Consider the following 24762-nt stretch of genomic DNA (forward strand, 5'->3'; position numbering starts at 1 on the left):
AGAATGCTGTTGGGTGCAGAGAAAGTGAGGATGAGAGAGGTGGGTGGGAAACACTGATTAGAGGGTCAGCCCCTCATAGCTGGGGCGGATGGGAGTTGTAGACCAAAACATCTGGACAAACATAGGCTGGTGGGTTTGTTTTCCCCCTGGATACATTTTAGGTAGGCTCTGGTGCCCCGTGACATCCCTGAGCAACTCCTGATGCTCTCCCATCACACACCATAGGCAGGCTCAGAGAAAACACCCATGTTTAAAAAAGAAAATCCTTTATTAAAACTTTACACCCTGATTGTCCAACCCTTTAGCTTAACACCAAGTCTATTTCGTACCTAAAAGTAGGAAAGAACTGACCTAGGAGCACTTAGGAGATGCGTATTAAAAAAAAAAAAGCAGCCAAGAGTTTCTAAGAGGACTGCTGGCACTTTGGGGGCTGAGCCAGTGGGGAGCAGGTGCCCCAGCTGATCGCAGGAGTCTGGGCAGGGCTGCTCCACTACATCACACACACAGCTACTACATCCCCATGCACCACACCTGCCCCATCCCACAGTCCATCCATGCATCTCATATGGGGACACCAAATGAACATGGGTGGAACACACATCAGCTCCAGCAGCGAGAACTGGGCATCTTCTGACACACGCCCTCTCTTGGAACCAGGGTATAGATTGCAGACCTCCCTGAATGCTGACAGGTTCCTTGGCAAGGGATGGTGCTTTCATCAAGAGGCACTCGGAGGCAGGTAACGTACAGCATCACTCATCTGGCTAGAAAGTCTTCGCAGGCACATTCATGAAGGCAGCCTGTGAGTTCAGAGGAAGCCAGACACTCTGCCAGGAAGCTGCTGGGTCCTTCTCAGGGCTTCAGGTGTTGCCACCAAGGACCCAAGGAGGAGATGCAGTGTGTTTGGCATTCAGGCAGGAACCGGTGCAATGCAAGGGAGGCTTTGCTGGGAAAGAGGAGCATGTGGTTCTTGCAGAGATCCCCAACGGCAGGGGTGAGAGCCAGCCACGACCACCCAGCCTCTGGGCTGCAAAAGTCCACCCATGGCTCTTAGTCGTCGACGCCCCCGCCGTACATGTCTGCCAGCTTCTTGAAGCGGCTGCCCCAGTCATTCAAGTAATCGTAATCCTGGTCCTGGTCAGAGCTGGAGGAGTTGAGGGAACTGAGGGAGCCGGCCTCAGAGCCACTGCCCTCGTAATCAAACACAAGCAGGGAGTCATAGGGGGGCGCCGTGGGGTCCGTGTCTGCCGCCTTCAGGTTCTGCAGGAGCAAGGGGAGAAGCTGCCTTTATAGATGTAATAGTTTTTTATATGTTTTCAGTATATTCTAAATAGCTTTGGGATGCCTCATGGAATGTGATTCTTAATAATAATAGTCTGAGCTGTATAGAACAGCCAGTTATATCTCTGAGGGTCAAGAGGAATTTCACATTTTACACCAGAGCTAAGAACCAACTGTGCAGGAAAACTTTTTCTCAGACTGCAGTTCTCTCAAGAAATAAACATTGCAAGCTGGTAGAATGGATAGTTATTTCTGAATGAACAAACATTCATGTGAGAGATGTGGGGTATAAAATCAGTATGTAAAATCAGTCTTAGTCATCTGTGGATTGCAGAGTCTCCAGCAGCACAGCTGGGAAACCGGAAAAAGCTGCTGCCCGTCAATTTCGATGGTACCAAACTGAAAGGACAGACTTCTAGAAACTATTTAGGGGTTGAAGAACAGTATGAAAAGACAAACTACTACTACTACTACTAATTTTATTATTTATTATTTATACCCCGCCCATCTGGCTGGCTTTAGCCATTTGCTTGCGGGGTGGCAGACCTGTAGCTCTCCCTACAACTCGCCATCCTTGGCCACTGGCCATACTGGCTGGGTGCTGGGAGCTGGAGTCCAACAACATTGGAATGTGCAGCAGATTGCCGACCAGCATTCCCTTTCAGCACCTTCCTCCTCCAACCTTACCTCATGGATGAAGTTGCCAATTTCATCTGGGTTTGCAGGGCGCGGGCGGTACTGTGGAGCTGGCAGAAGGGTGGGCAGGACATCGTTCCTGAGGACGACTTCTGGACGAGCATCCAGGCCCCTGTGGAGCTGGCTGAGGTCATAGTCCTTTCAGAGGAAGGGGGAGAAGAGGAGAGAGAAAAGATGATGCAGAGGCTCTGCAGCTTGAAAACTGCAGAATACAACAGGGCAAGGAAGCTGCATCCCCTTCCTTGCTATTTAGATGTTGATGGTAGGCAACTGGAGGTACTGGAACAAAATGGGGAAGACACTTGGAGAGGATGAAGACCAGGTCACAACACCACCTGACCCATTGTGGGCTGTAGAGGATGGACAGCTGTACTGGATGGAACATGTTTTTCAGCAAAAGACCATGCTTATTTCTGGGAGGAGAGTCTTTTGGGGGCATTGCACGTATTGAGGATACTATAGCGCCATCAGACATTTGCAACACAGCACATCCTTTACAGAAGACACCTCCTCAATTGCCTCATGTCTCTTTTACTTGGATAGAGCCAAAGGGGCACCCACCTGGTCTTCCTCGCCACCTCCCTCTTCACCATAGTAGAAAATGTTGTCCCGGGTATCTTCTTCTGGGAGCAGCAAAGGCTCCTTCACCACTTTCCTCCTTCGCACAAAGAGGAGCAGCAGCAGCAGGATAACTGGGAGAGAAACAGAGACTCAGCACAGCATCTTCAGGTGCTTCTGCACTCATGTCAGAGGAGCAAACCTCTCCCTGTCTGGTGCCCCCTCCTGGTGTTTCGGACTACAACTCCCACCAGTCCCAGTCAGCATGGCTATATGAAGCTGGAGCTGATGGGAGTTGAGTCCAAAAGAGAGGGCAATAGGTTTTGGAAGGGTGAACTGAGAGTCTACTGGAAGCAGGCGTCTCTGCCTCTGGGGCTAGCCAGAAAGTGCTTCCCAGGCCCCTGTAGGGCAGTGTAATAAGGCACCTCTCTTTATGGGGCAGGGGATCAGCTCAGAGATCAGCAACTGCCCAGAGGACTCCTGAGGAGAGGAGGCTGAGGGAACACTCCACAAGGGAGCATGTTCGAAAAAGGATGAGATGCTGCCAGCTTGGCAGGCAAGGGGTGACACAACTGGGCTCCTAAGCCCCACAGGGGTGCCTCAGAAAAAATGGTCAAGGGAGCCATGGGCTCAAAAAGGTTGAAAACCTCTGGTATAAGGAGTTGCCCTCCAAGGTTTCACTCCCCCACTCTGTCCACAGACACAGAAGGTCAGTGACCTGCACACTTACTCAGCACAGCCAAAATGGCTCCCAGGATGGCTAAGATGATGGGAGCCTCAATGCCAGTCCCCTGAGGACCCGGGCACCCTTCTGTATGGCCCTCACAATCACAGACAGTTGCTGTGAGGACTGTCAGCCGCTCCATGTTCTGGTTGTCAAAGAGTTGGAGGTAAACTTTGTACGTCTCTTGCTTCAAGGGCTGCAACAGTGTCAGGGTTGCCATTTCTCCTGCAAAAGGAACAACCAGAGCATAAGTGCAATGAAACAGGAAGTCGGCTCATTGGGAATGGATTATGGCCACCGAAAGAAGCATTCTGTTAACACTCAGCTAATGAATTCTCTTCAGCTGCACCTGCTGAAAAGGAATGACGGCCATACACAGTGTAGGACCTTACCCAAGTAGACTGTCTTAGAAAAAGGATTTCCAAGCATGTGCAGACAGGGGAGCTCACCCCAGCCAGGGCAACTGGCTTCCCTGGGATATTCCTAAGTCCCAAAGGGAACAGGGAATAACCATCTCTGGCTGGCTAAGACCTTGTGGGGAAAGTGGGGAGGAGAGAAGGGAAAACTAAGAAGAGGGAGTCACTTGGGCATTGCTGCCAAAGGAGAGAAGATTCCTGTTCCAGCACAGACCATGGACAGCTATTCTGGAAGGGCACCCCATTTCCTCCCCACTGCTCACCCCACCTTTGCTGTCCATCTCAACAGCCCAATTTTCTTCCGAGTTGTGGAGAAGCTCTGCACGGAACGGGGAGGTGTTGGGGGGAAGGTCCTTGTCCAGGATGCGCAACATTTGGGGCACTGGCTTGCTGTTGCAGATGATGATCTCCCGCCGGTCGGGTTCGGGGCCATTGTCGTTCACATCTAGCAGGGTCAACAGGAGGGTGCCCGTCCCAGTTGCTGGAGGGGTTCCTGTTTGGAGCAGGATGGAAAGAAGGTGGCTTTAGAAACAGAGATGAATGAGGAAGAGGCAGGGCTATAGTCTGGCCCAGACTCACTTGCCACACCTTCCCAGACACAATTCTGCAGAGAATGCCAGGAACCTGGCATTCAAATTATGTCCACAGGTTTCAGAACTTTTCTAATGGATATGGTCAGAGATAGGCCTTAATAAAGGCTGGCAGTGTCCCCTTACACTCCAGCATGAAAATGATGGAGCTTCTGGGTCCTGTATAGCTACATGGCTTCCTGCTCCCAAGAGTTGCTCTTTGCAAAAACAAAACAGAACAAAGCATAAAGGAGTCCAGAATCTCACCAATTACAAAGAGCAAGTTCAGAACGCACAGAATGAGGACATGTGCAAAACATTCAGGCTTGTGCCAACTATCTGCATTAATGTAATTTATTCTGAGGATCTGTGTTGTGTATGATTTCTTGAAGTAAAACATGCTTAAGTATGTCAAGTCAAATAGGCTTTTTATTTAAGATTGATGCTCAAACTGCCACCAGCTTATATATTCCATTTGCTTTGGCTTTTGAAGAGCATTAAACCCTGTTCAAAATGCATGCAATGTTGAGAAGAGCATGCTTAATTCAGCATTAACCTGCACAATGTGGCTTATTAGCCTACTTTTTTTTTTTTTAAGCACAGAATGTGAGACTTTTGCATAGTAAGAGTTGTGGCTGTGGTGTTGTGCGTATCATCCCCAAGTGAGTCCTTGCAACACTGTTCTTCTCAAGAGAAGCAGAACGTGGGGTGGGGTGGGGAAGGGGCAAGAGGTGACCCGGGTAATATGTGGATGAACATTTTCCTCCTCTTCCCCACTGCCATCCACTGTGGCCTGTGGCTGCATCTTACTCCCATCCTAGTCAGCCAGCAGGAGGCTGTCCGGGACCCCTGATTTGTGTCTTCAGAAGGCCTGGGTTGCACCCGCCTCTGCCCTTGTCTCCACTTCCTAAACAGATAAACAGCCAAGGTCTGGGATGTGGTTTCTCGTGACAGGCTGTGAGGAGGCTGCAGCTCCATAGCCACGTGCCCCTCACATGGGAAGCTCCCAGGCGGCTGATGCACAGGCCAACAAAGAGTCCTTTGATTCCCTTCCCCCACAAGAGATGGTGACCCAGGGCAGGGGGCTCGTCCCTCCTACCACACAGAGCTTACCATCATCCTCCGCCAGCACAATGGCCATGTAGGTGTCGTTCTTGACAAAGTGGGACTCCCGGTCCAGGCTGCTCTTGGCAGTGATGATGCCGTTTTCCGGGTGGATGGCCAGCCAGTCAGCCGGGTCATTCCCCATAGAGTACCTGGCAGGAGAGAACACGTTTAAATCCCAAGAAACCACAAAAGGAGGAATGTGTCTTATAAGGCATGCCAGCAAGAAAGCCCCTGATCTCCCAGCTTTGGGGCTAATTCGCGCACACTATTTGCTACAGCAATGTTAGGATGGGTCCTGTTTCGGGATGCAGGTGGAAGACTTAGCATGCCAGAAAAGCTGGCTCATGTTTCTCCTCCCAGTTTTTTTGTGCGCACAAGGATCTTAACCATCTAAAATATATACCTCCCTTGTTTTTTTAGAACAATGCATCACAAGTGAGCCACATAGAAAAGGGTTGTGGGGCAACGTACTTGCATTTCGGAAGCGCTGTTTTTTGCCCCGTCCCCAGGGGGGAAAGGTAAACAATCCCTACCCCTCGAGACACACATCTTTCAAAATGCAATTTATCTTGATTTCAATCTTTTCTCTGGATCAGGCCAACATCATGCCTTTGACTTCAGAACAATATGCTTGCTGAATTGAACTCAAAAGCAGATAAAATGCAGCCTTATTTGACCAGCTGCTATTGATCCAGGGAGCCTGCATGCCTGCTCTGAAACTCAAGACTGACTTCTCCTTACATTCTGCGGCACTTGCACATTTCTCAACACCAACCTGAGCTAGTCCATTAAGAGGTATCACTTTACCTTCCCTGCATTTCCTGCCCTCCCTTTCAAGCACCCAGGGTTCCATTTATTAAGACGGAGCCACTGAGCATTGATGGACATCCCGTTCTTGGAAGATGGAAATGTTTAGAAGCAACAAAGCCCAGCCTGATGTGGCTTTTGCTATCAGCGATCAGCACCATTGATCTCCACCCACCTCTCATCGGGCCATTAAGCCAATGCTGCCTGGCTGTTAACACTATTCACCCCACTAGGCTCAACTCCTGGCCAACCAGCAACAGAAATGCTTACTTGATTTTCTGGGATTGCATCTTATCTGGGTCCTGTGCCGTGTATGCGGTGACTTTCTGCCCTATTGGGATGTCCTCTGAAACCTCTGCCTTGTGGATGGGAGGTGCAAAGACTGGGGCCTCATTCACATCCTTCACGTTGATTATCACAGTAGCTGTGGAGGTTGGGAGCTTCACCACAAAAGGGGCCTGGTTGGTGACAGCTACTTGCAGCAGGTACTGTTTCTTTGCTTCAAAGTCCAAGCCCTAAAAACAAGGAAAAAAACAGACATGTGGAACTGGCATTTGCTGGGGCTGAAGCAGGAGAGGAGTGGCAAAACCAGGGAGGGCAACTGCAGCAACCGCAGTTGTGAACTAGAGCCAAGGGCATCTGCTTCCCTCCCCCTGTGTGTCTCTTGGACTAGGCAAACTACCTTACTGCAAGGACAGCAGCTGTAGGCAACAGCAGCCTTTGCCAACCACCAGATGTTTTGCACAGCTGGGCTACAGCATTGCTGCTATTGCTCCTTCAGCATCCTAACAGGTTCCTAAGTCCTCATGTTTGATTAAATGCACAGATTTACTGAGGACTTGCAATGAATCAGGAGGTGGTTCTTCAACTCAACTCCCAGATCCATCTTTATGTCCACCTGAGCATTTTATTATTAGTCCCATAGCCCCAAAAGCCATTCCCCCAAAATTAAGAAAATGCAAATAAATATATACTTGCTCTCCATCATGAAATGCTGTTTTCCAACTAGAAAGTGGGTTGTTGTTTTTGTTAATGCTAGCCCTACTCTACTGACTGCTTTCTCTTTTGTGCTAGCATGGGAAATGGCAGCTCTACAAGTGTCACAAAAATTTATTCCACATTTACAATGGCAGCATTTGTTCTCTGGAACTCCCTGCCTATTGATATCCAACAGGCACCTCAATTGGACTGTTTCTGACATCTGTTAAAACCTTTTCCACATAGGGAAGCTTATCCAGGCATGCTGTTTTATTATGTATATATTTTTAATGTTGATTTTATCTATATTCTGATTTTATAATGTGTACTGTTTTTAAAGCCTGCTTTTATTCCCCCACCCTACCCATAAATATTTTGTACAACTCTTTGCCAACCGCTTAAATGATACTTTGTTGATTAAGCAGCACAAAAATTTTCCTAAATAAAATAGGTGTACAAGCACACACATTCCAGCACCTACTTTAGCCGTTTTCAAGATGCCTTCATTGGTCTCTGGATCAGTGGAGATGGTGAAGGAATTCCCCTCATTGCCTTGCACAATGTTGTACTCTGCAAGCCATGCTGGGGAGCCGACCGCATCCTTGTCAGTCACAGCCAGCCTCACGACCTCCAGCCCTGCTTCGTTCTCTGGTACTTCTGCAGAGTACTAGGAGAAGTGGAACCACCCAGTTAGTTGCAGGGATTGGGAAATGCTCCTCTCTGCTTGCAAGGCACAGCCCCATTATGCATGCACTACACAACTCAACCCAACCACCTGTCCCCAACCCCTTCAGCTTAGTATGCAAACTCCTAGTGGCCTTGTCAGTAGCAGTCCTCAGTCTGCTGGAATCATTTGTGCAGCCAGGGGTGTGCCTATCCTGTTGGGGCTTTGGGATGAAATTTCTGACCCACATAAGCCAAAGGCCGTTTTGCAACCAGGAAGATCTAAAACAATGGGGGTTGCTATAAGCAGCAGTTGTCTACATAACAGTTACAAAACCCTAAGCATTTAAAGGAGCTGCTGCATTGTCTGACCCCTTGAGACACCCCAATGTCATGTGCATCTCCCCACAAGCCCCCCCCCCAGTAGTTGCTCCAAAGAATGCAGGATTGCTACCGTTGGCTCCTTGAACTCTGGTGCATTATCATTTACATCTGCAACTTCTATCACAGCCACTGCGGTGCCAGTTAACCCATCGCCATCCAAGTCTGCTGCTTGCAGGGTCAGTGTGTATTCGCTCACTCTCTGGAAGAGGCAAGTATTGTGGTTGGTATTAGTGACGGATTGACAAAGGCTCCATTTGAGTAAAAGCGTCTCTTCCTTCACTCAGTAGCCTGTGGAAAAAGTACGCCACCCACTGCAGACATTCTCACACTCACAAACCAGGACTAGACCCTTGAAACCACACCTCCTGCCTGGATTTGTGTCTAATCTGGGAGTAGCAAAGCGGACCTCCCCGGGCCCCACTAGGCCTACAAGTCATCTGAAGATGAATTCATGTCCAGGATCCTGCAGCTCTCCAAAGAGGAAGGACTCCTGAGGTTTGAGAAGAGGGTTAGAGCTAAAACTCTTCTCTGCTCCAGCGGTACTTACTTCAGAACAGAAAGACAGCCCTAAAGTGGAAAGGGCCATCTACTCCAGCATCCTGTCCCTACAGTGGCCAATCAGATGCCTCTTCTGGGAACCCCACTGGGAGGACATGAGCAAAACAGCACTCTGTCCCCACTTCAAAAACCAGTTGCTGGGAATCACAAGAAATAATGCCCTATCACAAGAATATAGCCCTCCAGAAATTTGTCCATTCCAAATTGTTGGCTGCCACTACCTCTTATGGCAGCAGATCCCAGAGTTTAGCTGGTCACTGTACTTACTGCGATGCTGCCTTTCCACCCAGGCAGCCAAGGCCCATTACCCACTCCACCAGTTATATGGTGGAGTGGGTAATGGGTTATATGGCTCCCCGCCCCCCGTGCTGGCCTTTTACCTCTCGGTCCAGGCCACTGGCAATCACACTGATGGCCCCTGTTGCCTTGTTGATGGCGAACATCTGCTTGTGGGGCACCTCGGGAACCTGGCTCAAAATGGAGTAGGCAATGACACCGTTGAGTTGTGTTATGCCATCATCTGCATCCGTAGCGGTGACCTGCATCACGGAGGTGCCTGGTTTGGTGCCAAAGGGGAAGGCAGAGGAGGAGGGAGAAGAGGAAGAAGGAGGGGGTGGGACGGGGAAGGAGAGAGTGAATGTAATGCCCAGCATATGAAGCAGCAGCCTTCAAGACAAGCAAAATCTGTCTATCGAGCCTATGACTGTTTCCGCTTGAAACTGGGGTTCCTTGCACCTGCAACATAGGTGCTCTGCTCCCACTGCTATAGCCCTCCCATAGCTTGCACCATCGTTCACCAACCTGGTGCCCTCTAGGCATTTTTGGATTACAACTCCCAAAATGCCAAAAGCTTAAAAGGGTCTGAGCCAATCGTAGTGTCCATTTTCTCCTGGACAGGATATTTTGCTTCAAGGGCTTCTTGGTCTGGACAGTGTCATTGGCTGGAGTAAGAAATTAGTTTTCAATAACCAATTTAAGAAGAAGAAGAGTTTGGATTTGATATCCCGCCTTTCACTCCCCTTCAGGAGTCTCAAAGCGACTAACATTCTCCTTTCCCTTCCTCCCCCACAACAAACACTCTGTGAGGTGAGTGGGGCTGAGAGACTTCAAAGAAGTGTGACTAGCCCAAGGTCACCCAGCAGCTGCATGTGGAGGAGCGGAGACGCGAACCCGGTTCCTCAGATTACGAGACTACCGCTCTTAATCACTACACCACACTGGCTCTCATCTAATCTGCTACTGTGCTAGATTGAGAGATTCAGAAGCACATGGCAAGGCTTGCTTATATTTTAGAAAACAAAAGAGCAGGTGGCATTTTGAACACCTTACGGCAGTTTTCTCTTATTTGATTGCCTCCAGATGTGGGTGGACTATAACTCCCATTAGCCGCAGCAGGCTTGATCAATGGTTAGGAGTGATGCAAGCTGTGGTCCAACAATTTCTGGATGGAAACAAGTTGGGTAAGTAGAATGAGGATGCCTCTTTTCAAATCTGATACCACCACATACTTGCATAATCAACCACTAAAGTATACGTAAATCTCCACTTCAGCCATAAGCATCCAATGAAAATGGTCAAACCCGTCCACTGTATAATCAAGGCTTTAGTTTTGGAAATATAATCTGCTGCCAAAATGAATAAGCCAACAGAATTAGTCAATTTGGAAAGTGGATGTTTGATTTATCTATCAAGAGGGGGACTTTCTTCTTTATTGAAATTAGCATTGTTATAGTTCCCAGTTAGAAGAGACATTTATATGTGTGGTGGTGCCAGATTTTGATTTATTTTTAATTTTAAAAGCATGGGGAAATCCACCCACTGTTGCAGCCAGATAGCAAATAGGAGAAGACAGAGTGTGCATAACCAGCCCAGAGGTGCCCCCTCTTCCCCCCCCCACATGATGCCATTTGCTCCCTCTTCCAACCCCTCCCCCTCCTTACCAGGTGTCACTCCTTCCAAGACAGACCCTCTGAAGACCTCCTGGGTAAACTCAGGCCTGTTGTCATTTTGGTCTGTGACTTTGACGACGATATCCATGGGCTCTTCCACAGGCTTGCCGTTCTCAGACACAGCATGGGATAAAAGCTGCAGGGAGACGGAGAGCTACATTTAAAGCACTTCTGTGGCCTGGAAGTTTCCTCCCTCTGCTTCTAATCTGATGGGAGGAACATCCTTCCAGCCTAAACGCCTGCAGACAGACTTAAACCCAGCAGGCAGCTTGGTTTATTTATTTATTACATTTATATCTGACCTTTTCCTCCAAAGAGCTCAAGGTGGCATATATGGGTCTTCCCTCCCTGCCCGCCGCCATCTCACTTAGTCCCCACAACAACCCTGTGAGGTAGGTTAGGGTGAGAGGCAGTGACTGTCCCGAGGTCACTCAGTGTGCTTCATGGTTGAATGGGGATTTGAACCCTGGTCTCCTGGGTGCTAGTTCAAAGAGTTCCCTTACATGGTACTTGTCAATCTTCTCCCTGTCCAGCGGCTGAGTCACTTTCATCCAGCCTGTCTCTTTCTCAATGATGAAGACTCCTTCAGGAGGACTATCCGCACCCTGACCGGTGATGCTGTAGAAGATCTTGGTTTCTTTGTCCCGGTTGGATTTTATCTGAGGCAGGGAGAGAAAGATAGGAGATGCTGCACAAAGCACTGGATGCTCACTTTCCGTAGAGGGCTGCTGGTTCGGGAAGACTGAGCACCCCTCGCTATCCGAAAAGCTCAGTCACCTGCAGCCTCAAGCAACACATTATAAAAGGGCATTAAGCACAGATACCCTGGGAATGAATCCATATGCCCTTGTTACCTCTGGGGCAAGGCCCACAGACACCCCCACCCCAGGAATCTGCCATACCTGAACAAGGTTCTTAGGGAACGGGCCCCTTTCATTTTCAGGAACGGATATGGGAGGAATAACCCAGTCCCTCTTCTGCCTCTTCAGGCCAGGCTTTGCTGGGGAGAAATACAGCACTTCTGCTTGGCTGGCAAGCTCAAACTCCTCCTGTAAGAAGGGACCAAGAGTTTTAGAGACCTCTGCAACAGCAGCTGCCTTCCCAAACCAGGTGCTGCTCTCCAGGTGTGGGTGGACTGCCATCGGCTCCAGCAGCTGGGAGCCCACAGGTTGGGGAAGGCTGAGCAAAAACAACAGAGCAGAGTAAGAGGGGCTATTCTGGTGCCTCGACTGCACTCATATCCTATCCAGCTATCAACAAGGAAAGAAGGCAGGTAGCAGGTCTGTTAGCACTGCACGCTGCAAGGCCAGCAGTGTGGGGAGGTCACTGTCAGTTGCTTTGAGAACAGCTGACAGCAGCCCCCGCCAGTAGCAGCTGGCCCAGCTAAGCCTACCGGCAGCTTCAGAATAGGGAATTCTATATACAGTGATACCTCAGGTTAAGTACTTAATTCGTTCCAGAGGTCCATACTTAACCTGAAATTGTTCTTAACCTGAAGCACCACTTTAGCTAATTGGGCCTCCTGCTGCTGCCACGCCGTCGGAGCACAATTTCTGTTCTCATCCTGAAGCAAAGTTCTTAACCTGAAGCACTATTTCTGGGTTAGCAGAGTCTGTAACCTGAAGCGTATGTAACCTCAAGTGTATGTAACCTGAGGTACCACTGTACAATTCTAACCCAAATGTCCTCCTCTGGAGAGCAAGTACCCATCAAAATTCTCTGCAAAAACCCAGAAAAGGAGCCAGTTTTGAAAACACCAAAAAAGAAGCTCCCAAGAGCAACAGAATTAGAAGCTAGAGCAAATGAAGGCTGTGGGGAAATCCAGAGTTATTTCTGTAGCAGGAAGAGTTTCCCTCCTTGTGGCAAACGGAGCCCCTCCTCAGAGAGGTGCATTCCACCTGCAGAGGTACAGCCTTCCCTATTAGCATAGTTTCCACCACAGCAGCCATTCTCAAAGGACAAAGGTTGCCATGGTGCCTGCCACCTGCACTCCCCCAGAGGCCCCTGCCAGCTGCTTTGCACACTACCTTTGGAGAAGGAGGGCCTTTGTTCCGCACCAGCACAGTCACCAAGGCAGAGGAGGATCTGGTACCCGTGGAATCCCAGGCATGCACAGCGAAGGTCGTCTGCTGCCCATGGAGCCGCGTTTGGCGCTGCACCAGGACCGTCCCATTGGGCAGCACCCGGAAGTTGGCATCCTCTGTTGTGTATGAGGCCAGCTTCCATCCCTGGCAGTCTGCAAACTGGACTGGGGGGTTGGGGAGGGAGGGAGAGGGAGAAGGAAAAGAGGCTGCGTCAGCCTGGATCGTAGCCTAGCAGGAAAAAGCTCCACTCAATAACATTAAGAATTAAATCTTACCCCTAGAGGAGAGGTATTTTGGCCCTGACTGATCCTCCAGGCCATCAGCAGCTCACAGACCAAGTTATTTAGATCCCCCCTGAGCATCAGCAACCCTTATCAGGGCCAGCCAAACTTTGACCTGTCTCGGCACATGTGCAAACAAGTTTCCTAATTGAGGGAGCAAGAGTTTGGAGGAGGAGAGCTGGAATGTGCTGCTGATAAGCCATCGCCCAGGAAGGGAAACACTGAAAGATCTCAACTGCATTCAAGAGTCTTGCAAATGAATGGGAGGGGTCTTGCTTGCCCTTTAATGGATTGGCACTCGAGGACCTTGAATTGCTTGCACAGCCCCTGCAGAGCAAGGGGGTGTTTGAGCAGCATTGGCCAGAGCAACAGCAGCAGCAGGAGAAATCCAGGCTTAGTCCAGACTGATTAGAGCACTCTGCTCTGCTGATGTAGCAAGCAGCCAAGCCCTCTGTGCATGCCAGAACAGATCCCACTGACTGGCCTTGGAAGCAGAAGCCCACTGCGGCTTAGCTCCCCTCTTGCTCAGGACTGAACCCACACCCAGTCACAAAGCAGGATGCTTGTCATCATCAAATTATCTGGATTTTCTCAATGCAAACAACAAAGCATCACTTTGCTCCCAGTCCTGGCCTCATATTTCAGCTGCAGCTCATAATATGGAGGCCCCCCAAAAAATAATGTTCAGGGAATGATAGCAGCAGCATTTGCATCAGTATAGACAAGCTGAGAAGCCTGATTGTCCAGCCAACAGGAGAACAAAATATACTTTGCACCAGTTCCAAGAAATAGAAATTGGATAGCTATTAGGGAGGTCCTAGTGTGTACAACTGCATGTACACGCACACGCCTGGCCAAACTGTATTCCAACATCTTGGTGAAGGGTTGGAGAACCTCAGGCCAGGGCCAATGTGGCCCCCCAGGCCTCTGGCCCTCAGAACTGTCCTCAGATCACTGCCCCTGCTTTGTACCCCCCTTGAATATTTTTGCCTGGCTGGCAAAACTCTGACCGTGAATGCCTTGGGTATGGGACACAGGATAGAGGAGTGTGTGCAAAAAAACAGCCCACTGCGAAATTTTCATTAATTACTCTGCCAGCATTTACCACTGGCCCTGCCCACCTCTGGTATGTGGCCCTCTGAAGGTTGCCCAGAAGGGAATTTGGCTCCCTGGCTAAAAAGGGCTTTGTATCCTCTACTTAAGACAAGAATATTGAAGCATTTTGAATTCCGGGGTGGTCAGATCCAAACAAAGACAACATACGTTTTGGGAAATAGTAGAACCCCATAAACAACAAGTCAAAATCCCCATCCCACCAGGATGCCACTACTATGTCTCCCACTTTGCTTCAAATGTTGAGGGGGACAAGGTGAGACAGTGCACACACCTCAAACATTAGTCTGCCTCTCCCCATATTCTTGTTTCCAGCCAACTAGCAAAGCCTCCGAATACATTAATTCTGGTGTCACCAGTGCAGGCATCTGCAACACACCCTAAATCGACTGCAGCAGCGGCGGCAGCCAGGGCCTTGGCTCTGGATTCTGGGAAAATATCCCCTTCCCACCAGGAAATTGTGTGGCAGTATTAGATGCATGATGCATTTCCTGAGACTTTCCATAAAAGCCCAAACTAGTTTCACTGCCTCTTTATAGCCCCTGCTTTCAATCATGTGGCTTATGAGTCAGTCATAGGAAGGGATAAGTATTTGAGCTTGCTGCAGAGAAGTTCCTCTATGCCCTTTCAGGGATGAGCTTCACTGCCCACTCTAGACCAGCCTTTGGCAGCCTGGTGCCCCCCAGATGCTGTGGACTATGACTCCCATCCGTGCTGGTTGGGGCTGATGGGAGCTGTAGTCCAAACCATCTGGAGGGCACAGGTTGACGAAGGCTACATTAGACCCTTCTCTTGTTCCTTTCTCATTGTTTAAACTAGACACCCAAGATCCACCAACTGAAGTCAAATAGTCCAGAGATGGTGCCCTTTCTCCAGATATTGTTGGACCCCATCTCTCATCAGCCCTGACCGTTGGTCATGCTGGCTGGAGCTGACGGAAGCTCAACAACATCTCCAGAACCACAGCAGGTTCCCCTTTCTGGGGGGACCAGTGGGGTAGGCAAACAGATTGAAGCGTAAATGGCACTTTTTCTGAGTGCATATGCTCAGCCCAGGAATGTGTTTTCAGTTCCTTAACTGAGTCTCAAGCTTTTTCCACACAAAAACCAACTCCTGTCTTCCCTCCTCATTTCCACCCGCTCCCTCAAGACAGCCGAATTTAGAAAGAGGCTTTTAGTTGCTGCTGTTGTACCATCTGGAAGAAGCAAGAGCACTTTGCCAATGTACGGCAAGTGACCCCAGAGATCTACTAATAGATCCAGCGTCTGCCTACTCCTGTATTATGGAACCTGGATGAAGACTATCAAAGGAGATGGGCAGGCTGGTTTCCCTCTCATGCTGTCCCAGGGTATGGGCTGAAGCTGCAGAGGAACATAGGTAGCAGCTGCCTTACACAATGTCAAATCAACAGTCCATCTAGCTCAGGATTGTCTACACCAGGCACCCTCAACCTGTGGCCCTCCAGATGTTTTGGCCTACAACTCCCATGATTCCTAGCTAAAAGGACCAGTGGTCAGGGATGATGGGAATTGTAGTCCAAAACATCTGGAGGGCCACAGGTTGAGGGTGCCTGGTCTACACCAACTGGCAGCAGCTCTCCACCATTTCAGGCAGGAGTTTATCACAATTCTACCTGGAGTTGCTGCTGGGGGTTGAGCCAGAGACCTTCCGCATGCAAGGCAGGTTCTTGACCACAGAGGCCACCACCTTGCTGAAGCTAAGCAGAGCCTGGATGGGAAGCCCGTGGATACAGCTTTTAGTTTCACGAGGAAAGGCAAGCAGGATATAAACACAGTTCTACCTTGGTTCTCGAACGCCTTGTGACTCGAACATTTTGGCTCCTGAACGCCACAAACCCAGAAGTAAGTGTTCCGGTTTGTGAACGTTTTTTGGAAGCTGAACACCCGACACGGCTTCCAATTGAGTGCAGGAAGCTCCTGCAGCCAATCAGAAGCCGCACCTTGGTTTTCAAACGTTTTTGAAAGTCAAATGCACTTCCAGAATGGATTCTGTTCGAAAACCAAGGTAAGACTGTATAAGGAAACGAAACAAAATGCCAAGCAGGAGATGGGGTGTGGAATGGCCCATGGAAGCTTATGAACCTCTTACCCTCTGTATACAGGCAGAGCCAACAAAGAAAGCACCAGCTGCACCAGATTTGACCTTATTTATTCTTCTTTTATTAATTAAATTTATATCTCAAGCTTCTTCCCAAAGGTGCTCAGAAAAGATCTCAACTTACAATTCTTGTCAGAAGAGGAAAATCTTCAGTAGGTGCAGAAGAGACAACAGGGACTTTGCCAGTCTATTATTCAAGGGGAAAGGATTCCAGAGGGCATGTGCCACAACACTAAAGGCCCACTTCCTACATTCTGTGGAATGGACTTCCTAAGAAGATGGTATCTGCAGAAGGTATCTGCAGCATGCAGTGATTGGTTGGTTGTATAAAGGCTGAGACAATCTAAAGAAGTGGGTCCTGACCCATAGAAACTGACACCACAATAAGCCTGCTAGGTCTTCAAGGTGCCACACACTTTGTTGTGCTGCAGGGAAACTACTAGAGAAACTACAACAGCCTCCTCCAACCTGGTCCTTTCCAGCTCCTTAGAACTATGACACAGGCATGCTGGCTGGGGCTGAGGGAAACTGCAGCTCCCAAAACATCTGGAGGGTACAAGAGGGGCTTGAACAGCTCTAGAATGACTCTGAGATCAAGAGAATCCCTGATGACAATTAGTGATAGTATTATACAAGTGACTTTTTGCAACTACACTTATCTGACTGTTGTTGACAAGCCCTGTTGGGAGACAGTGAAAAGCCTACAGTAATTAGCAGACACCATTAACAACCGTGAGGCTCTGAAGAGCAGAAGGGCTCATGAGTCATGCCCCATCAGTGAGAGTATCTAAAGCCACAACTGAAATGAGACCCTAAATGAAACAATTCCTTTCTTTATTGAACTAGAGAAAGCCATTAATATTCCAAGAGAGCTTTCAAACCACTGATGGCAACAGCCAGGACTGGCCCTACTGTTAGGCAGAGGGAAACAGTCATCTCAGGCGGTAAATGCTGATGGGTGCTGAGTGGGCAGAGCTGTGTGCTTTATGAGGTTGGCACTACATTGCCTCAGCTAGCCTCCTGTCTTCAACTGCAGTCATATAATAATTTATTATTTATATGCCACCCATCTGACATGGTTGCCCCAGCCACTCTGAGCAGCTCAGTAGAGAACATGGCCCCATTGCTCTTGCTGAAGTAAGATTCAAGTGTCCATCTGGTTGCTTCTGGCACCTGGAATGAGAGGAGGCACCATCTTGTCCTTTAACTCAGGCAGCAAAATGTTTTGGGGCCAGCCCTGGAGGCAACACTGCACAAAACACAGAGAACCCACAGAGCTGTGCGATGATGCCATCAGCAACTGTGTGTGAAACCCATGAACAGAAGTACCAAGTTCCAGAAAAGTAGCAGCTGTGTGTCAAGCCTGCTGCAGCAAAAACAAGTAGTGTTGTGGCACCCTAGTCAGTTATGGCAGAAGTGCTTGAGGATCAGAATTCAATAAATCAGATGAAAATGTGCGTGACAGCACATCCATGCATCTGGTCAAGCAGACTTTCCTCCATACAAACCTATGCCATAACAAGCCTGGAAACACAAATACCATCTATTACTCAACAGTCTGAAGGCCTCCAGGCCCTTGCACGTTTTATAAACAGCAACTGAACTTGAGTCAGCAAACTGGACATTTAGATGATATGTAATGAGCTATATGTGTAAAGATAGATGGATGTATGATGGTTCTTGTATTGTCAACATGAGACGCCTTTTTTGTTTGCTGTTGTTCCCCCCTAAACCCCCCTTTCCACTTTTTCTTTTATCTTCATTAATAAATTTGTACACACCAAAAAAATTGTATGCCATAACAAATTTGCTTATCTTTTAAAAATACCTCAAGACATCAAAATCACCCTGTACTGGTCCTAAAATGCAGAGCAAAGACCCATTGCCAACAGTGACATTCAGGACTATGAGTTGCATTCAGCTAAGTCCTACTCAGAGGAGACCAACTGAAATCAATGAGCCTGCCTAAGTTGTTGCATCCACTAACTTCAAAGGGTCCACTCGGAGTAGGACTAGTGTGGAATACCAGTGGGTAATTCCCACTGCAGCTCCTCCTCCCAGCACGGAGATTTGTGGCTGCAGAGATGCGCCTGCTTAGCCGTGACCTCTCTGGAACAAGCACTGGCATTTCTGCTGGGAAAGAACAGACTCTTCCGACTCTGTGCACATCAGGCATGGAAAGGTTTGGAGGTCAAAGCCATCTCAGTCCATCTCTGAGCTCTCATCACTTAGTGGAATCTGACGCGCCCCAAAGCCATTAGCAGAGACCCCTCCGTATGCCATTACTGGAAATAGCTTCCTTCTTCCCTTCCCCAAGAGGCTTTGGCAGCAGCAGCAAAGGAAAGCAAGTGGGTTGCCATGCCTCCTTCCACAAGCAAGGCAGCTCCTAATGGTCACGCGCGCATGCAGGGCTGGAACCAAAAGGTCTGCTGGGGCCTCTTAAGAGCGCACAGCAGGGGCTGAAGAGGCAGGCAGGGCCCCATCACATCCTGCAACCTGCCCCCAAAGCCATAACTCGGCCTTTGAGTCAGTGCAGTCACTGGAGCAGTTAATCCCTGGCCAGCCACACCTCAACAAGAACGAAGGAGTTAGCAATTAACCTCTTATATTTCACTCGGCTCTGGACTGGGGCTCCAACTCCAGCCCTCCATTGAGCGGGCAGCAGGGGCAGACGCTTGTTCTGCCCTTGAGGGACAGAGGCACAGGAAGCCCTTGGTGCTGATGTTGAGCGCAAAGGGAGAAAGAAGAGAAGGCACAGGGGCTCCTTCTGTGCCCACATGGGCAAGCAGTTTTCGGCCCACTTCACAGCAGGTAACAGGGGAACAAGCTTACACTGCAGCCCTGCCCCCCACCATGACCTCCCCCTTTCTCCAGCATGCATGGAATTCGCTCCCCCCTCTCTCCCTCTGCCTCCCCCTCTCTCCCTCTGCGCTCTTATCTCAAGGCCCCTCCATTATGGAGGTCAAGCTGTGCAAAGAGGTGAGGAGAGCTGCAGCTACAGCTGATTAAACCCTCCTTCAGCAACTCAGTAAACACCAGGCAAATTCTGGAAGGGGCAGGGAATACAGCCAGGAACCCACCAAGGTTCCTTGTCCTATGGAGGACAAGGCTGAACAGAGCCACCTTCGAAGGAAGGTTTGCAACAGAAGGCAAATCAGCATAACAGCTTTGATAAAACTGGGGGGGGGGGGGCGGAGAGATGCTGCAGTAATTTCAGCTAATCCACTCGCAACTGCCAAAGTGTTCTGATAAGTTTCCGTCAGGTATCAGTTTACCCTGGCCCTTGACATCATACACACACATTCCAGGACCAACTTGGTAGTTTGTTTAAAACTCTTTACTGAATACTGAATTGCTGTAACCCACCCTGGGAGCCTACGGTGAAGGAACAGGTAAGATATCATCACCATCACCAGTATACAAAAGAAGACTTTAGAGTGCAAAAGCATAAAGAGGAATCTATTTGTAGCAGAAACATACAGATTGCACAGCAGCTACACTGACCGGCCAGGAAGTCTTGCTACTGAGTCTCAAATATACATGCTGCAATTATTTAGTTGAAATTAAAATGTACTCTGCACATGAACAAAAGCTCTAATTACTTTGTATGCATCATAGCCAAGCCCTGGCTTTAAGTTACACCTTGGGCATGGATAAGGAGGTATTCCTGCCCTATATGACTGGAAGTTGCACTCTGGAGAGTAACAGACACTTTCAGGAGCTGTAAACTTCCTCCTCCTCCAAGTTCCAGAGGCTACCATGAGCAACAAACAATGAAATCATAATGCTATACAACTTGGACCATCTCCCTGGGGCAGCAGAGAAACAGAGGCCAATCTAGAGAGATTAAGTCAGCCAGGATTTCCTCGTTGTGCTCTAGCACTGAGCTGGCACATAATCTGGCAAATCGAGAATTCCCAACCATACAGAGTGGAGATCAGATGAAAGTTTTGTGAACTCGAAACTGGGGCTACAGAGCCTCCCACCAAACTATGCAGGGAGCCCAGGTTCTGACCTAAAGGACACAAACATTTGCATTGCAAGGCCTTTTAATTGGCTTTGGGAACCAGCCAGCAAATTGTGTGCAGGTTGGATTAGGCCACGGCTGGGTTAACAGGTCACTTTCGAACACTGGAAGGTCTTGCTGAGCGAGGACGGCCAGTGTGCCAGTACTCTTTCACTGCTCATGCCACTGCCTTTCATTCCCAACCCCAAGGCAGGTGGAAGGAATTCTGTTTGGGGAGGTGGAGGCAGGGAGAGCTGGTTGCTTGCAGCAGAAGGGGCAGTTTCGGTCTCTGGGGGAGTTAAGTCACTGGCACAGAGAGAGTTAAACGGATTCCTGCTCCTGGCAGGGGTGACCGAGAAAAGGAGACAGACCAGCCTCTGTTCCATGCACAATGCCCCTGTTTCACAAAACAACTAGACACACATTTGCTGGCAATTAGGATGCCATGCTGAACAGCTAGGCCAGCCAGCCTGCCTCCCCCCCCCCCCGCCCCCCTATCAACATCATCTGGAGCAGCAGACCTCAAGAAAGATGGAGGATGGAGAAACTTCAATGGCATCATGCAACAGGTGCCTAGGGGGGTCTATCACGAAATTTAGGTAGCACCCACCTTCAGGAAAGAACACAACATTCTCATCCATCAGTGGGTGGAACAGAGGAAGCCGTAATGTGGGATATCAACCAAGCCCAGTTCTGTTGGCCCAAAGGCTGCAAAGGCCCATCTGCTCCTTGTTACAGGAATTCAAGTGGGGCTCAGGGAGATCAGCCTTGAGGACACAACAAGCTCCTCTGGGAAAGCTGCCAGAGAAGCAGGAATGGTGCAGTGATGACTGGGGAATCCTGGGTTCAAATCCCCATTCAGCTGCTAAGCTCATTAGGTGAGCTTGGACTTTTCACTCTCTCAATCAACCTAGCCAATCAACCTCACAGAGGTGTTGAGAGGATAAAATGGGGGGGGGGGGGGGGCAAGTGGCCAGGACAACTTATTTGGAGGAAAACAGGATAATTACAATATCAGTAACTATTATTAACGATAGCAATAAGTATGAAGAGTAATGATAAGCCTCAGTCCCTATAGAAGCAAATTCCACCTTGTCCCACTGTAAGCTTATACCAAGAGGCAAAACTTGGCTGAAGCTTATTCAGGCAATGGATTTGGTGGTGCCTATGGAAACAGTAAAACAGTAAAACAATTTAACTGTAGAATGATGGAACTTCGTTTCATTTACAATTCTTCAGAAAACCAAATAACAGTTCCAAAGATCTATACTGCTTTGTGGATCATGTAATAATGTGTTCTATAGATGTACAAGTTGTGGTGTATCAGAATACAAGTTTTCATAATGTATTGGGGGTGGAATCCCTGGGGAAATAAACAATTGAAGATTTCTCCCTCAGATGTCAGAATTGCAAACTCTTTGGCCAACTTCCACCAAAGCACCTCCAACTGCGTTGAGGTTAACTGGCAGCGGGGGGGGGGGGGCGCATTTCATGAGCAACCTTTGGGGGGTCTTAAGCACAGAAGGAAGGGGAAAAAATGAACTAGAGAGAAAGTTGGGCAAATTAAGAGAATATGCTAATACCAAAACAACCAATTCGTGGTTATGCTGGGATTTGAATTGCAAAAAGGCAAGACAAGGGAGGGGGGGGTATCAGAAGACGGGCTAGGTAATGAGGGTCTCAAGAGTTATGGGAATCAACCCACAACAACTGAAGTTCCTTTATTGCCTTGCCAGGAATTCCATTCCATTGAGTTGGTCATTTCCAAGCCACACCTTGTGGAAAACCAACTCATCACCGACCCCCTCCAACAGCACAGCTTCACAAGCACCTGGCGGGGGAGGGGAGAGCACATGGCTGCGCAGGAATAAGCCCTACCCCGCCCCCCAGGCCCAACCAGGTGCCCATCAAGGGCCATCAGCCCAGGATTATCATGCAGAATGGCTGGGGACAAAGCATCTCACCAAGAGTAAGCAGGAAGGAAGCAGACCCCCCCCCCCCCATTCCAGGACACCTCCAACAGTACTGCCGCGCCAGGCGGAGCGCGGCCACCTCAAGGGCCAGAGGCCACGGGCGAGTGACGCTTGCCAACCCCACTCGTAGCTCTCAGAAACGGCGGGGTCAGAGAGGCAGTGGTCAGCCCGCAGTCCAGTTTGCAAGGGTCGGAAAAAAGACTAATCCCGTGGATTAGAAAAGCGGCGCCCGGGGTTGCAGGAGGAGCCCGTCGCAGCCGTCGAAGGCGCCTCTCCTGCCCTGTCGCAATCTTCAAACCGGAGCCCTCGAGGCGCTCTGCCGAGATGGATCTCACCCCCGCCCCACCCCATAAACGATACTACGGGAAAACACCAGCACAGGGAAAGGATCAGCCAGGAGACCTCGGGGGGCAACAAAGCCGGAGGAAGAGCAGAAGAAGGGACAGCCAAAAAAAGGGACGCGAGCGCGCCCAGACGCCACGGAGAGGGGCTCACTTCAGACAAATACTCGAAATCGTGCAATCGCCTCCCCTGGCCCAGCACGCAAAGCCCCCAGTCCTCTTCCAGGTCTGGAAAAGTCATCAGACGGTATCCCCCTCTCCCCGCGCGCGCCGCCGCCTTCTCACCTTGGCCCAAAACGTGTCCCCGGGGCAGGTCTCCGTCCGGCACCTCGATGGTGAAGACTTTGGAGGTGAAGCCAGCGGAGCAAGGTTGCGTCGGGTCCGCTAGCAGCGTCCCCACCTGAGAGGGGCAAACGGAGGGACGGTCAGGCACCTGAAGCCTCAGGGAAGCGGGAAAGGGAAACGTGACCCTGTGCCCCCCTCCCCTCGAGGAACAACATCTCGCCCAAGGCACTGATGCGCCCCATCGCTCTCCTTCCCCGGGATCTGCTGTCCTTCGGGGACCCGCTTAGTTAGGTACTCACCTCGAGGAGGAGAAACAAGAGGGCCCGCAGGCAGCTCCGCGGGAGCCCCATCGCCGCGACGAGAAGCGAAAGCGCCGCCGTCGGCAAAGAAACCTCGTCGGAGCTCCGGGCGCGTCCCGCGTTGCGTCGCCTGGAGCTGCCTGGGCTGAAGGAGGCCCCCTCGCGTCGCCCGCCTGCTTCGCCTGCTACTACCACTGCGGGGCTCCGCCCGGCCTGCCCGGCGCCTTTAAAGCCGCCGCGCCAGGTGAGGCTCCGCGGGCGGGGCTCCCGCTGCCACCGCCCCGGCCCCCCCCCCCGCTCGCCCGGGTCTTGCAAAGGCGGCCAGGGGGCGAGACCGGCTCCATCGCTGCAAGGGGAGGGGGCTCCTCTCTCTCTCTCTCTCTCTCTCTCTCACACACACACACACACCCCCCTGAAACTTGGTGTCGACGGCTGTGTTTCGGTTACGCGGGGGGCGCTTTTCTGGCAGGGGGAGCCTCCCTCTTGATTCAGCACCCGCTTCCAAATTGCTTTCACACCTCCCTACATCGCTTAATGCGATTTTAGCTTTCTGCATTTTTAACGAGGGTTCAGCTGGAGGCTGCATTTTTCAAAATAAAAAGTACCTAAAGAAGGAAATAAAACTTTTACAGTGACATCTTCAAAAAGGGATTGTCCAAATCTCTCTTTGGTTTCTCGCTTCCACTTTTGAGTCCCACGCCTTTGAGCCCCGTCCCCCCCCCGTCGTTGCAACTCTCCATGGGGCTCGATCCTGGCCATCCCTTCCTCAAGGCCACGTGGCTTCTCCCGCTAGGAACCCCGGACCCCAAGGCACGAGCAATCCAAGGTTGTGGGAGCTACGATTTTCAAGGGCCTGGTTGTAGAGCACCGGTGGAGGAGCCCCCAGTCCAGGGACCATCATTGCCCGAGTGGTAGAAGATCCTGGAAGGACTTTGCAATTTGGGAGACAGCGAAATATTCCAGAAGATGCAGGAAAGCGTCTCCAGCAGAGAGGCGCTGGGGTTTGAGCTTCCATAAAGATTTAAGCTGGGACCCCGCGTTCTCATTCCTGTTTGAAGGTACCTGTGGACAGCTTCACAACAGTCAGAAAAGGCCCTTTTGCCATGCTCAGAGGTATAGCTTCCTTCACCTGTCAGGCTTTCCCAGCTAGAGATGAGTGCCCACTTGCTATGGTTTTAGACTAGTTTTAAATTTATTTGTGGTTTTAACTCACTTTTAATTATCTTGTGTGTAAATTACCTTGAGGTGGGGATTTAGAACATGATTAATAAATCAGTGATGATGATATTAATAATAAAGACACAAAACCCTAATCAAATCAGAAGATCCACAGACTTTTTTTTTAATTTAAAAAAACCAGAATGCCAAAAACATTATTTAAAGGTCACTTGTATTTCTTCTTAAAATATTAATGCTCTTTAATCAGTTTTCCAATGAATAGGCTAAAAACAGGTACTTGGGTAATATGAAACCACAGCTATAATATATGCAGGTAAGTGTGTTATGGAATCAATAGTTGGCAAAAGACTGAAGGACTTTGTGTCCAGTTTGGGCCATGAAAATGGGCTCTTA

General features: G+C 49.7%; 1 protein-coding gene across 1 annotated transcript; it reads right to left on the bottom strand.

The window, feature by feature from the left end:
- Positions 1 to 249: 249 nt before the first annotated feature.
- On the bottom strand, positions 250 to 23385 carry LOC307222718 (B-cadherin-like). Its single transcript, XM_079988160.1, has 16 exons — positions 23191 to 23385; positions 22892 to 23006; positions 12718 to 12938; positions 11593 to 11739; positions 11194 to 11349; positions 10682 to 10826; positions 9122 to 9297; positions 8254 to 8382; positions 7618 to 7803; positions 6429 to 6673; positions 5358 to 5500; positions 3944 to 4168; positions 3266 to 3484; positions 2539 to 2669; positions 1969 to 2115; positions 250 to 1260 (listed from the first exon to the last, which is right to left on the bottom strand). Exons 1-16 carry the CDS (start codon positions 23239 to 23241, stop codon positions 1051 to 1053), a joined length of 2646 nt encoding a protein of 881 aa, XP_079844286.1. The 5' UTR covers positions 23242 to 23385; the 3' UTR covers positions 250 to 1050.
- Positions 23386 to 24762: the final 1377 nt, after the last annotated feature.

This window comes from Podarcis cretensis (assembly GCF_951804945.1).
Source record: "Podarcis cretensis genome assembly, chromosome: 8".
NCBI lineage: Eukaryota > Metazoa > Chordata > Lepidosauria > Squamata > Lacertidae > Podarcis > Podarcis cretensis.